The sequence below is a fragment of the Oncorhynchus nerka genome, linkage group LG27 (genome assembly GCF_034236695.1).
Source record: "Oncorhynchus nerka isolate Pitt River linkage group LG27, Oner_Uvic_2.0, whole genome shotgun sequence".
Lineage (NCBI taxonomy): Eukaryota > Metazoa > Chordata > Actinopteri > Salmoniformes > Salmonidae > Oncorhynchus > Oncorhynchus nerka.
Window position 1 is genome coordinate 10,996,891 of NC_088422.1, and position 12,383 is coordinate 11,009,273.

Here is a 12,383-nt window from a genome sequence, read left to right on the forward strand (position 1 = left end):
ATACAAGAATGCACTCTACTGGCCAAAAAGCTAACAGCACCTGGTATTCACAGGCGGTCTCCAATCAAAGCAGGCCCGACTAACCAGGCTCGACCCTGCTGTTTAGCCTCCAATATCGGGCATATTCAGACTGGTATGGCCGTAAACAAAGGGGAAACTCTTGGTACACTTTATAAAGTCAACGTGTTATCCACCACTTTGTAACACAGTTAGACACTGCTTACATTTCCAGGGCATATGCCTTTAAATTTGAATCTTTTGAAAATAGAAAGAGCATATGGAGGGTCGGCCAATGATGGATGTGTAGGCCTAGTAACAGAAGCCTATAAGTGCATCCTGAGACCTAGAAGTAGGCCTGCTGTTGCCCCGGATCCAGAAATGCCTTGTTTTTTCTGGGTCAGTGGTAGACCTATTGATGATGCCTCGTGTGGGCCTATGCTGAGGGTTATGAGTTTGCGCCTCAGCCGTTGAAGAACTTCCACTTTATCACAGATGGAATGTTTGTGCACACTGCACTGTCAGGCCTCATGCGATGACATTGTTTTCATAGGCCTATTATAACAAATATAAACAATTATGCAAACATTCTTCATGTAGGCCTAGCTAGTGTTCTTCAAGCCTTCCCTGAGAAATTGGCATGCAGGCTTTTGTCACAGCCTAAAGTTAACACACCAGATTCAACAAAACAATACAACTGATTCCCAACAAGAACAAAAGGTCCTTCATTCCACTATCACCCATAACCAGGGGTGGATATGGAAACAGGGATATGGGAGTGAAAACCCCCTGGGAAATCGTTCAAAGAATGAAATTGAGTGAAATCATTTTAACATAAAAAAAATGCGCTGAATTCAAAGATTTTACATTGGAGGATTCCCAGACAGTTTTAAATCGATCTATAAACACTTACGTTCAATTATTTAAAATAGATTGTAGGTTTGTTTGTCTTGCGCCACATACTGGTGATTCCTTCAAACTTGGCATCTCGTTTTGGCGCCGATGGAGGTCACTCCGACGGCGGCACTTCCGGTCGGCATTTTGTTCTAAGAGAGAAGTCTCACCGCAACAATCGTCATATTTTTTAATTTTTTTAACCCCCTCCCCACACACATATACAAGCGAAATTGGCCACAGATTTATCCATGTCGGTTTAGACCGACAGAAACTCAAACCGAACGAATGTGTCCCCAATATACTTCCGTTCAAACATTCAACCCCGCCGTATGACGGAAGAAGAAAGAATCTGCCCAACCCAGATTATTGTTGACTGCTAGTTTAGCTGGACGGCTAACGTTAGCTGGCAAGTCAAGAACGGAGGTCTGTTGGAGGAGCAACAAGAGAGAAGAAAGGGGGAGCTAGAGAGACACACAGACCAGGACAACCTAGCGTAGCAACAACAAAAAAAAAATCACAAGGTAAATGGTGATGTAAACTATCAATAAATGTTTGATGTTCATATACCAATTCTCAAAACTAAAGTCGCGTTGTTTATTAGCTAACCGACGTAGCCAGTTAACGTTAGCTAGTTTCTCTCCTCGTCATGTTTATCATCGTTGCCACTTGCTAACGTTACTACAGTACGTTTCGCTCGCTTAGTAGGTAGGCCCGGAGCCCGAGTATTAGGTAGTTAACTAGCTTGCTAACGTTATATACCCGAATGATCAAATCGCTTGTCTGGTAAAAATAGTGAACTATGTCGAGATATTAGGCCAGCGCTTGTTAGCTAACTAGCTAGTTAGCTAGCAAGGGCTTTACTGATTTTCTGTTTAACTAGATACGTTAGCTAAAGTTAGCGTAGTTGATCAACGTAGCTAGTAACTAACTGCTAATCAAAATAGCAACGACTATTGTTTGCTAACTAGCTAGCTGACGAACGTTAATCCGACCTGCCACAAGTAAAGATAAATAGCTAACTAGTTAGCTAGGCTAACGTAATCTAACCCGATTATTTAATTGATTACAGTAACTAGCTAGACAGTTAGCTAACGATATATCAACAACATTGAGTTGGATAATATTGTGTAGGTTGGTTCGCGTGAGAACATAACGTTAATTTAGCAAGCTAACGTAAAATATGTTAATAAATACTGAGGATTTTATTTAGCCACCTCATATGTTTTCAATACGTAACGTTACTCCTTTATAAAGTTCACCTCTGAAATGTGGGGCAATTAGCTAGCTACTATTAAATTAGTTTGGTGAACATCAGCTAACGCGGTACTGTTAGCTAGTTATCTATCGTTCATAAACATGACAAATTGAGGAAAAACATTTAGTTGTTGTTTTAAATGCATAACCAACAAAAACAATCCCCTTAAGTTTTCAAGCACTATTGCGTTGATCTCGTAATATTATTGATGATGACCCCCCTCACCCCCCCACAGTCATCACTGCATCTGTTCCTTTGTGCTCTGGCCTGTCAGTCTCCCAGCTGTCAGTAGTATGGCAGGCTACTGACGACTGTCACTGTATGTGTGTGTATAGGGAAGCTAGGGTCAAATTGTTTATTTTGTGTGTGTGTGTGATTTCAATATTACACTAACAAATTATATTTGTTTCTGTCAAATCATCGGTCAGTATCTTCTGAGGCTACACCAAACATTATTTTCTTAGAATAAATAATTAAAGTTTAGAGTTTGAAGACAATCTTTCTAAGTCCAAAATCCCTGTAGAAAGTGTTGGACCAAATAAATCATATTTTGAATTAAACCGAGGAGCACGGAGAGATTCCTACTGTTATAGTTGATGAATCATGACATTTATTGTTAGAGTGGTAGTTCAGCACAATCCTGGACTCAAGTAGATCAAATGTTATTTGTCACATGTGCCAGATACAACCTTACCGTGAAATGCTTACTAACAAGCTCTTAACCAACAATGCAGTTTAAGAAATATAGTTAAGAAAATATTTACTAAATAAACTACAGTATTTTTTTTTTTCAAAATAAAGTAACAATAAAATGACATAACATCGAGGCTATATACAGGGGGTACCTTCGAGTCAGTGTGCGGCGATACAGTGTAGTCGAGGTAATTTGTACATGTAGCAATGGATAAAGTGACTATGCATAAATAATAAACGGCCAGTAGCAGCAGTGCACAATGCTTTTACTTCAGTTATAGATCTACTTTTCTAAGTATGAAAAAGCTTAATAGATTTAGCATGGTCTGTTTGTAAGAGACAAATCAGTGACATATGTTGTGTTGCATTTGTTTTGGGCCATTATTTTGGTCTGATGGTTTTTTTCAGCTCTGGGCTGTGAATGCTTTGATGAGTGGGTGGCAGTATGACTCAACACCTGGGCTAACATTGGGCCATTCATTGAGCTGTTCTGTTGATAATGAGAAGGCAATGTATTGTGATTAGAGCGTAGCCTCCGACTGCAGTTTATTAGAGAACATAGCCAAATGTCCCACCAACACCACACTTATGTTTTTCCACTATTGGTTTTAACGTGAACTGCAACATAATGCCAAGTAGGAGTTTTGGAGCTAGTTGACACTTTTACATTTAAATCACTATCATTTTTTTAGCTGAATTTTTCAATACATTTTTCAATTAAATGTTATGCCATTTTTTTTCTCTTCAGACTTGTGGACTTCTTCCTGAAATGTCCTTGGTTTCAATCCATGCAGAACAGTGCCCTACAGAAAGGTATTTCAAATGGACTGCAATGATACGGTTTAGGAGTCACACTTATGGTCTATTTCTCGTATTGAGTTTAGCATTATGTTTTTCAGCCCCTCCTATGTTTTGAAGTAGCCTACAGTGAATCCGTCTTTTTCTCTTCCAGAACAAAGGAGATGTGAGTACTGGTCTGGCGGCTGTGACGCTGAGCAACCTGTGTATCGCCACACTGCCCCGCCCCCCCACCTTCAGCATGAATGGGGATATGCCTCATGTTCCCATCACCACTCTTGCTGGGATTGCTAGCCTTACAGACTGTAAGTCCTCCTGTTCTATTTCACTTCCACACAGAATGAACCACGAGATTAGTCATTTCCAGCTGTAACATCATGTGATGAACTGTCGCAATAAAACACATGTGTGTCTGTTGTACCGGCGTCCCTCTTCTTTCTCTGTTGCAGTGTTGAATCAGCTACCCCTGCCCTCTCCTCTCCCAGCCACCACCACCAAAAGCCTGCTCTACAATGGGAGGATCGCAGAGGAGGTCAACTGCCTGCTGGCCTGCCGTGACGAGAACCTGGTCTCCCAGCTGGCCCACGGTCTTAACCAGGTTTCCACAGAGCACATGTGAGTATTCAACCCCGAGTCATTAATTGTTCAACGATGCAGATATTTTGTGTCAATGGCCGTGTCTTTCTGTGAGCACATGTTTGACATGACCTGCTGCCTTTCCCCCACAGAGAGCTGAAGGACAACCTGGGCAGTGATGAGCCAGAGGGCGACGTGCCGGCGCTGCTCCAGACGGTGCTGTCCAGGAATCCCGGCATCTTCAGGGAGAAAAGTACACACACTTTGAAGGCCACTTTATTTTGTAAACAATTGTTACTCTAAACAAACTGAAGACAGATACGGAATAGAGTTTTAAATTTTTTTAAATTTATTTCACCTTTATTTAACTAGGCCAGTTGAGAACAAGTTCTCATTTACAACTGCGACCTGGAGTGAGCAATGAAAGAAGACAAATCCTTGCCCTCAACCTTAAAGTGAAAGGCTAATTTACTGATTTTTACTGTTAGGGGGAAGCTGTCATTTTAAGATCTTTATTTTCTTAAACAAATCAATTTCCTTTTTCTAAGTCTTTATGGACGCTGTCGATTGGCTAATGGATTAAAGCTGCAATATGTCACTTTCTTTGGGCGATCTGATCAAATTCACAGATGTGAATTATAGATCTGTCATTCTCGTTGAAAGCAAGTCTAAGAAGTAGTAAATCTGTTCTGTGCGCTCTTTCTGTTCTTTGCTTTTTTAAATTTCAGTTTTACCTCTTACTTTGTTTTATACGCCAGCTTCAAATAGCTGAAAATACAATATTTTTGTTTATGGAAAATATATTTTAGTGGTTTAGATGATACAGTGATTCTCTACACTATACTTGATAGTTTGGTCACATTAACTGAAATTAGGTTAACTATTTTGAATTTTAGGAACAAGGAAAAGGCAGAGTGATTTCTGCTTAGTGCACCTTTTTTGATTTACTATACTAACTCACCCTTAGTAGCAGCTGGTTGTCGACGCTGCATTTACCAATTTGTAATAGGAACTGAGTGTAGAAATGTTCCTTTTAGTATATCTAATCAAGACCCTATCTTCACCACCAATTTGTGTTTTATACCCAAAACTGGACCATTGAACTATTAGTTCAAGTTACTTGGGTACTTAGAATTCAATCGTATTGTCTCAAATTAACTAGTATATCTTAACAATTTATTTGGGTTTATTTGTTGTCCTTTTTGTTTGCAGATGTCATGCAGCAGCCGATGGTGCAACAGTACAAACCAATACAGAATTCCATGCATGGCAGCCCAGCCCAGTCAGCAAACTTTCAGCAGGCTTCAATGTCTCCTAATCCATCCAGGTGAGTGATGTCTCTATACATTGGCGATTGTAATCTTGAACCCTATTCCATGGTTTCCCCCCACCATGTCACAGACCTCTGATATATCCTAGCAAATTACATTCAATAGAATCTGATGTTTGACATGTTTTAGGTTGTCTTCACATAGCTAGTGAAAAAACACTGACACACCATCTGATCCTGGTCTCCTGATCTTCTGTCTCCCATGGCAGCCGGGGATTTGTCTCCCCACAGTCGAGCTCAGGGAGTCGGTTCATCCCCCAGCAGAACAGCCCTGTGCCCAGCCCATACACTCCCCAGAGCCCAGCTGGGTTCATGCAGTACCCTCACCCCCCCAGCTACAATCAGCACCAACAGATACAGCAAGGTAAGCCTCGTGTGTGTTGGTGGGGTGATAATACACCATTGTTCAGACATTTGATTGTGTACTGTTAGTAAATGTGACTGTAAGCCACAATAAATGCACCGATAATTGATACACGAGCAAAGAAGACTCAAAAAGCGTTAATTTGAACTTAATTCCATCATAGCGACACGATTGAGTGATATGAACTGTCACTTGTGTACTGTCTGTAGCCAGCCCCATGGTCCCTGGAGGCATGAGGAACATCCATGAGAGCAAGGGACCGATGACCAACGCTGCCCACCATCACCCAGACAGACAGGAGGACTACATGAGTATAGTTCACAGACTGGGGAATGAGGTACCTCCCGCACTCCCAAACCATGACTTAGATCCTGAATCAATAGTAATGGGGTCATTATGTTACCCTGTATTTCTGACTAAATGTTAGAGGGAACTTTTATAGCCCACAAAACAAAAACCGTTCATACAGAGCTTCTCACTAAGCCATGCCTTGTCATTCACTCTGCCGTCTCCATCTGCAGGAGAGTGACCCCTCCATGAGAAACGCCTCGTTCCCTCTGAGGTCGCCTCAGCCTGGGTGCTCACCCGTGGGAAACGAAGGAACACCCAAAGGTACACAGGGACAGACTCCAGCTCCTTCCTTGGCAGCCCAATTCCCTTTTCATGCTATTTTTACCACACCTCCAGATTCTCGGTTGCAGTGACTGATGCCTTTTTCTGTTTCTTATAATTGTGGCGACCTTCATTTCAAACTTAATTACATAAATGTGAGCATCACTTTTGACCGTCTTTTCAGCTGGTTCAAGGCCGCCACTTATCCTTCAGTCTCCTCCGTATATGTCTCCCCGGGAAGGCCCCCCGGACCTGCTACTGGAGTCTCCCGACCAGAGGAAGAAACAGCAGAAGAAGAAGCTGGTGGGCAAAGAGGACAAGGATGCGTACGACATCGTCACCTCGCCCTCCAAGGACACCACCAAGCTGACGCTGTCGCTGTCACGGGTGAAGTCGGAGGAGGTGGAGGACCCTCTGGTGAGCTGCTGCCAGTCATGATGGATCAGAACTCTGACCTAGAGGGCGAGCTTGGGTGCCAGCAGGTCCCTGTGCTGCAGAACGTGGGGGTTATTAAAGGGCAGGAGGGCCCTCTCTCGTCGCCTTTTGATGAGGCGGAGCTGGACGCCCTGGCGGAGATTGAGAGGATAGAGCGTGAGTCGGCCAGTGAGAGGGAGCGCTGCTCCAAAGAGGTGCAGGATAAAGGTGTGTATACTACCAGTAACCCCCCCCCCCCCCCCTGTGTTTAGGCCCTGTTTGGCTGGTGCTCAGTCTCTAAAGTAATGAACATTTGCATTTTCTTTACTTCTATAGAGGAATTGTACATCTTATAGCTTTCAGAGAACTCTAAAAGGAGCTCTCGCACCTTAAAATGCATGGGAGTGTATTTGTCCGTTTGAGTGTTTTCAAATGCATTCCAACATCTTTTCAAAGAAAATGATTTGTTCTTGTTGACTTCGTCTCGTAGATTTGCTTCAGTGCAATTAATCTGATTTCATGCTCATTTCTCCATTTATTTCTGACTGTTGTACTTCTGGGACTTGTAGTTTAATGGAGTTGTGTGCCTGTGATTGTTCCTTTCCAGACAAGCCCCTGAAGAAGCGAAAGCAAGACTCGTTTCCACTGGAGCCTGGAGCAGGGGGCACAGCAGGCACCACCGGTGCGCCAGGCAGCGGAGGAGGGGGCAATGCAGGCAAACTGATCCCCCAGGAGGCTACAGCGGCAGGAAACGGAGCTAGCAGACCAGCCCTCATGGTCAGCATCGACCTGCAACAGGCGGGCCGGGCCGACGGCCAGCTTGACCCTTGCATGGCTGCGCCCATCCCGGCCCTGGAGGCACAACGTTGGCCCGAGGAGCCTGCGGAGGGCCCTGCAGCCGAAGGATCCGACACGGCCGGGGTGCTCCGGCTCAAAGCCGACAATCGACCCGAGGTCATCAAGAACAGCATGGACAAACACGACAACCACCGTGAGCCATCCAGGCACCGGCATGACGGAAAGCAAGACCGGCGCCCTGACACACCTAAGTCATCGAGCAGAGAGCACGGGCGGGACCGGGAGAGGCGGCACAGGAATGAAGACAGGCGCTCGCCAGAGGAGCGCTACCGGCCGGACAGCCCCAGGGTCAAACAGGAGGGCCGTGGAGGTGGCTTTGACCCCAGTGGGCGGCCTCGGAGCGACAGACCCGGCTTCAGGTCCCCCAGCGGAGGAGAGGCGGCCAGAAACCGCCCAGATGGACTCAAACAACTACAGCCTGAGAGAAAGTCAGGAGAGTTCCCTGCTTACCTGCTGGGGGGGCAAGGGTCTGGGGGTCTGAAGAACTTTGTGATCCCCAAGATGAAGCGGGATGGCGGAGCTGTGGACGTGGCAGAAGGCTGGGGTCAGCCCCGGGTCAAGCTGGAGCGGCTGGGGGTTCGGGGGCTAGTGGACCACATAAGTAAGAGACCCAAGCCTGTCGTGGTGCTGCAGAAGCTCTCTTTTGATGAGGTGCAGAGGATCATCAGGGTTAAGGACCGTCACGGCTCCAAGTCTGGCAAGAACAGGTTCCTCTCAGGAAAGTCAGGCAGAGGTAAGAAGGCTGCAGTTGTGCTCTCATTCTCTCAATGTAATCACCCTATGAGAATATTTGGTGAATAATAATCTGTAGTCGTCCCATCTACCGTATAAAGGAATTCAGACTTTGTTTTGAGGTTATTCAATGAATTACTCACATGTCGACGGGCTATAGCTTGTCCTCTGCCAGCCTCTTCTTCAATAAGACCCTGTGACACCGTCTTCCTGTAGGTGGACTAGACCAGTCTGTGCTGGAAGAGCTTCCTCCTGAACTGTTGGCGGAGATGGAGTCCACCATGCCACTGTGCGAGAGGGTGAAGATGAACAAGCGGAAGCGGAGTACGGTCAAAGAGAAGCCCAAGTACACCGAGGTCGACTCAGACGACGATTCCAACGGGGAATGTGAGTAAACTATAGACAATATGCAGTCCAGTCTGTCAGGGTTCTCAGTCAACAACACCATGTATAGAATAGTCTGTAGTTTTTTATTTTACCTTTTATTTAACTAGGCAAGTCAGTTAAGAACAAATTCTTATTTTCAATGACGGCCTAGGAACAGTGGGTTAACTACCTGTTCAGGGGCAGAACGACAGATTTGTACCTTGTCAGCTCGGGGGTTTGAACTTGCAACCTTCCGGTTACTAGTCCAACGCTCTAACCACTAGGCTACCCTGCCGCCTCTATACTCTAACCACTAGGCTACCCTGCCGCCTCTATACTCTAACCACTAGGCTACCCTGCCGCCCCAGGTAGTGACTCCGTGCTGAGTTGACTGTGTGTGTGTGTGTGTGTGTGTGTGTGTGTGTGTGTGTGTGTGTGTGTGTGTGTGTGTGTGTGTGTGTGTGTGTGTGTGTGTCTTTCCACAGCTGCCAGGAAGCGCCAGAGGAAGAACCGGGGTGACAAGGCCTGGGAGTATGAGCCGGAGCGGGAGAGGAGGGGCTCTGGAGACCATAGGCGGAGTAAGGGCTTCCAAGAGGGATGCAGAGGCTCAAACAGCTGCTACCGGGACTCTTCTGATGAGGAGTCGCCCCCACCCAGCATGAGTGACAGTGAGTTTCCCTCCCTCTAACCTGCATTGACCGACTTATGACTGCCAGTTTAGCTATTTGTAATTCTTAAATTCACTGTCCCATACGTTTGTGGAATACAGTAGGAGCTGTATTCTCCCATCATGCACTGCAAAGTTGCTTATGATGACACACTGCGAAAGGAGGGAGCTGGGGCAGAGAGACAGCTTCACCTTTTCCTATCTAGCTAGCTGGATTCACTGTAGCTAGGTAGCTAATACAATCCCCAGCTACCTGCTTCGGATGGCAAACTAGCCAGCGACGATGCAATCACCAGCCAAGCACTTTTAGCAAGTTGGACTGCATTACACACAGCCAGTAGATGGCATAATATCTTTGTTAGAAGTAGCTATCTGCAGGGGTGGAAAAAGTCCCCAATTGTCATACTTGAGTAAAAGGAAAGATAGGTGAGAAGAAAATAACTTCAGTGAAAGTTACCTAGTAAAATAGTGAAGTAAATGTCTAAAAGTATTTGGTTTTAAATATACTTAAGTATCAAAAGTAAAAGTATAAATCATTTCACATTCCTTATATTAAGCAAACCAAATGGCACGATTAGCTTTAAAAAATAAAAAAAAGGTATTTACAGATAGCCAGTGGCACACTCCAAAACTCAGACACCATCTACAAATGAAGCACTTGTGTTTTAGTGAGTCCGCCAGATCAGAGGCAGTAGGGATGACCCGGGACTTTCTCTGTGTATGAATTGGGCCATTTTCCTGTTCTGTTAAGCATTCGAAATGTAAGAAGTACTTTTGGGTGTCAGGGAAAATGTACATGATTTTCTTTAGTAATGTAGTGGTGTCAAAAATATAAATAGCCAAGTATAAATATTCTAAACTACTTAACTTTCTTTTTTAGAATGTATTTTTTTTCTCCCTAATTTCATGGTATCCAATTGGTAGTTAGTCCTGTCCCGTCGCTGCAACTCCCCTACGGAGATGCAGTGCCTGAGACCACTTCGTCACTCGGGAGGCTTAAATAGTACTTTTAAAGTATTTTTACTTACGTACTCTACACCACATAGAGTTAGGGGTATGTCTGTTAGGGGTATGTCGATCTCGGCATTCTCGTCTTGTCGAAATTGTATCTGTTTTATCTCACTTGATACTCGGAATCGGATTTACTAGTGATTGGAAAACCCAGAAGTGTGCTTTAAATGTCGTTAAAGCCAGTAACTCAAGTGCACATTACTGCTCTATCACTCAGAGTGCATCGTTATGTTCCTTCATTGCTGCTCTATCACTGAGTGCATCGTTATGTTCCTTCATTACTGCTCTATCACTCAGAGTGCATCGTTATGTTCCTTCATTACTGCTCTATCACTGAGTGCATCGTTATGTTCCTTCATTACTGCTCTATCACTGAGTGCATCGTTATGTTCCTTCATTGCTGCTCTATCACTGAGTGCATCGTTATGTTCCTTCATTACTGCTCTATCACTCAGAGTGCATCGTTATGTTCCTTCATTACTGCTCTATCACTGAGTGCATCGTTATGTTCCTTCATTACTGCTCTATCACTGAGTGCATCGTTATGTTCCTTCATTACTGCTCTATCACTGAGTGCATCGTTATGTTCCTTCATTACTGCTCTATCACTGAGTGCATCGTTATGTTCCTTCATTACTGCTCTCACTGAGTGCATCGTTATGTTCCTTCATTACTGCTCTATCACTGAGTGCATCGTTATGTTCCTTCACTACTGCTCTATCACTCAGAGTGCATCGTTATGTTCCTTCACTACTGCTCTATCACTGAGTGCATCTTTATGTTCCTTCACTACTGCTCTATCACTGAGTGCATCGTTATGTTCCTTCATTACTGCTCTATCACTGAGTGCATCGTTATGTTCCTTCACTACTGCTCTATCACTGAGTGCATCGTTATGTTCCTTCATTACTGCTCTATCACTGAGTGCATCGTTATGTTCCTTCATTACTGCTCTCACTGAGTGCATCGTTATGTTCCTTCATTACTGCTCTATCACTGAGTGCATCGTTATGTTTCTTCATTACTGCTCTCACTGAGTGCATCGTTATGTTCCTTCACTACTGCTCTATCACTGAGTGCATCTTTATGTTCCTTCATTACTGCTCTATCACTGAGTGCATCTTTATGTTCCTTCATTACTGCTCTATCACTGAGTGCATCGTTATGTTCCTTCACTACTGCTCTATCACTGAGTGCATCGTTATGTTCCTTCATTACTGCTCTATCACTGAGTGCATCGTTATGTTCCTTCATTACTGCTCTATCACTGAGTGCATCGTTATGTTCCTTCATTACTGCTCTATCACTGAGTGCATCGTTATGTTCCTTCATTACTGCTCTATCACTGAGTGCATCGTTATGTTCCTTCATTACTGCTCTATCACTCAGAGTGCATCGTTATGTTCCTTCATTACTGCTCTATCACTGAGTGCATCGTTATGTTCCTTCATTACTGCTCTATCACTGAGTGCATCGTTATGTTCCTTCATTACTGCTCTATCACTGAGTGCATCGTTATGTTCCTTCACTCATTCACACATTGTTCAAAGGTAAACCACCCTGAAAGATGACAATGCGTACGATTTATTGACTTAGTCCTATTCCATTATCAGTGATTTAATAAAGACTAAAGGCTAATAAATAGCCTAATGCTGGCTATTACAGCCTGCATTTATTCTAGACACATTTAGATAGGTAGGCTAATTCTTTTGCCCCATATATATATAGATATAGATAGATAGATATATATAGAGATCTATAGAGATAGAGATATATATATCTATAGATATAGATATAGATATAGAGATGTATA

General features: G+C 44.0%; 1 protein-coding gene across 1 annotated transcript in view; it reads left to right on the forward strand.

The window, feature by feature from the left end:
* Positions 1-1,087: 1,087 nt before the first annotated feature.
* nipbla (NIPBL cohesin loading factor a) overlaps positions 1,088-12,383 on the forward strand; it is a 42,470-nt gene continuing 31,174 nt past the window's right edge. Inside the window, 14 exon segments of the mRNA XM_029637101.2 lie at positions 1,088-1,415; positions 3,591-3,655; positions 3,795-3,945; positions 4,090-4,255; positions 4,369-4,469; positions 5,429-5,543; positions 5,756-5,910; positions 6,120-6,247; positions 6,432-6,522; positions 6,707-6,933; positions 6,936-7,164; positions 7,544-8,527; positions 8,743-8,913; positions 9,378-9,560. Of these exon segments, the coding sequence (XP_029492961.2) occupies positions 3,882-3,945; positions 4,090-4,255; positions 4,369-4,469; positions 5,429-5,543; positions 5,756-5,910; positions 6,120-6,247; positions 6,432-6,522; positions 6,707-6,933; positions 6,936-7,164; positions 7,544-8,527; positions 8,743-8,913; positions 9,378-9,560 (2,614 nt within the window). The 5' untranslated portion in view covers positions 1,088-1,415; positions 3,591-3,655; positions 3,795-3,881.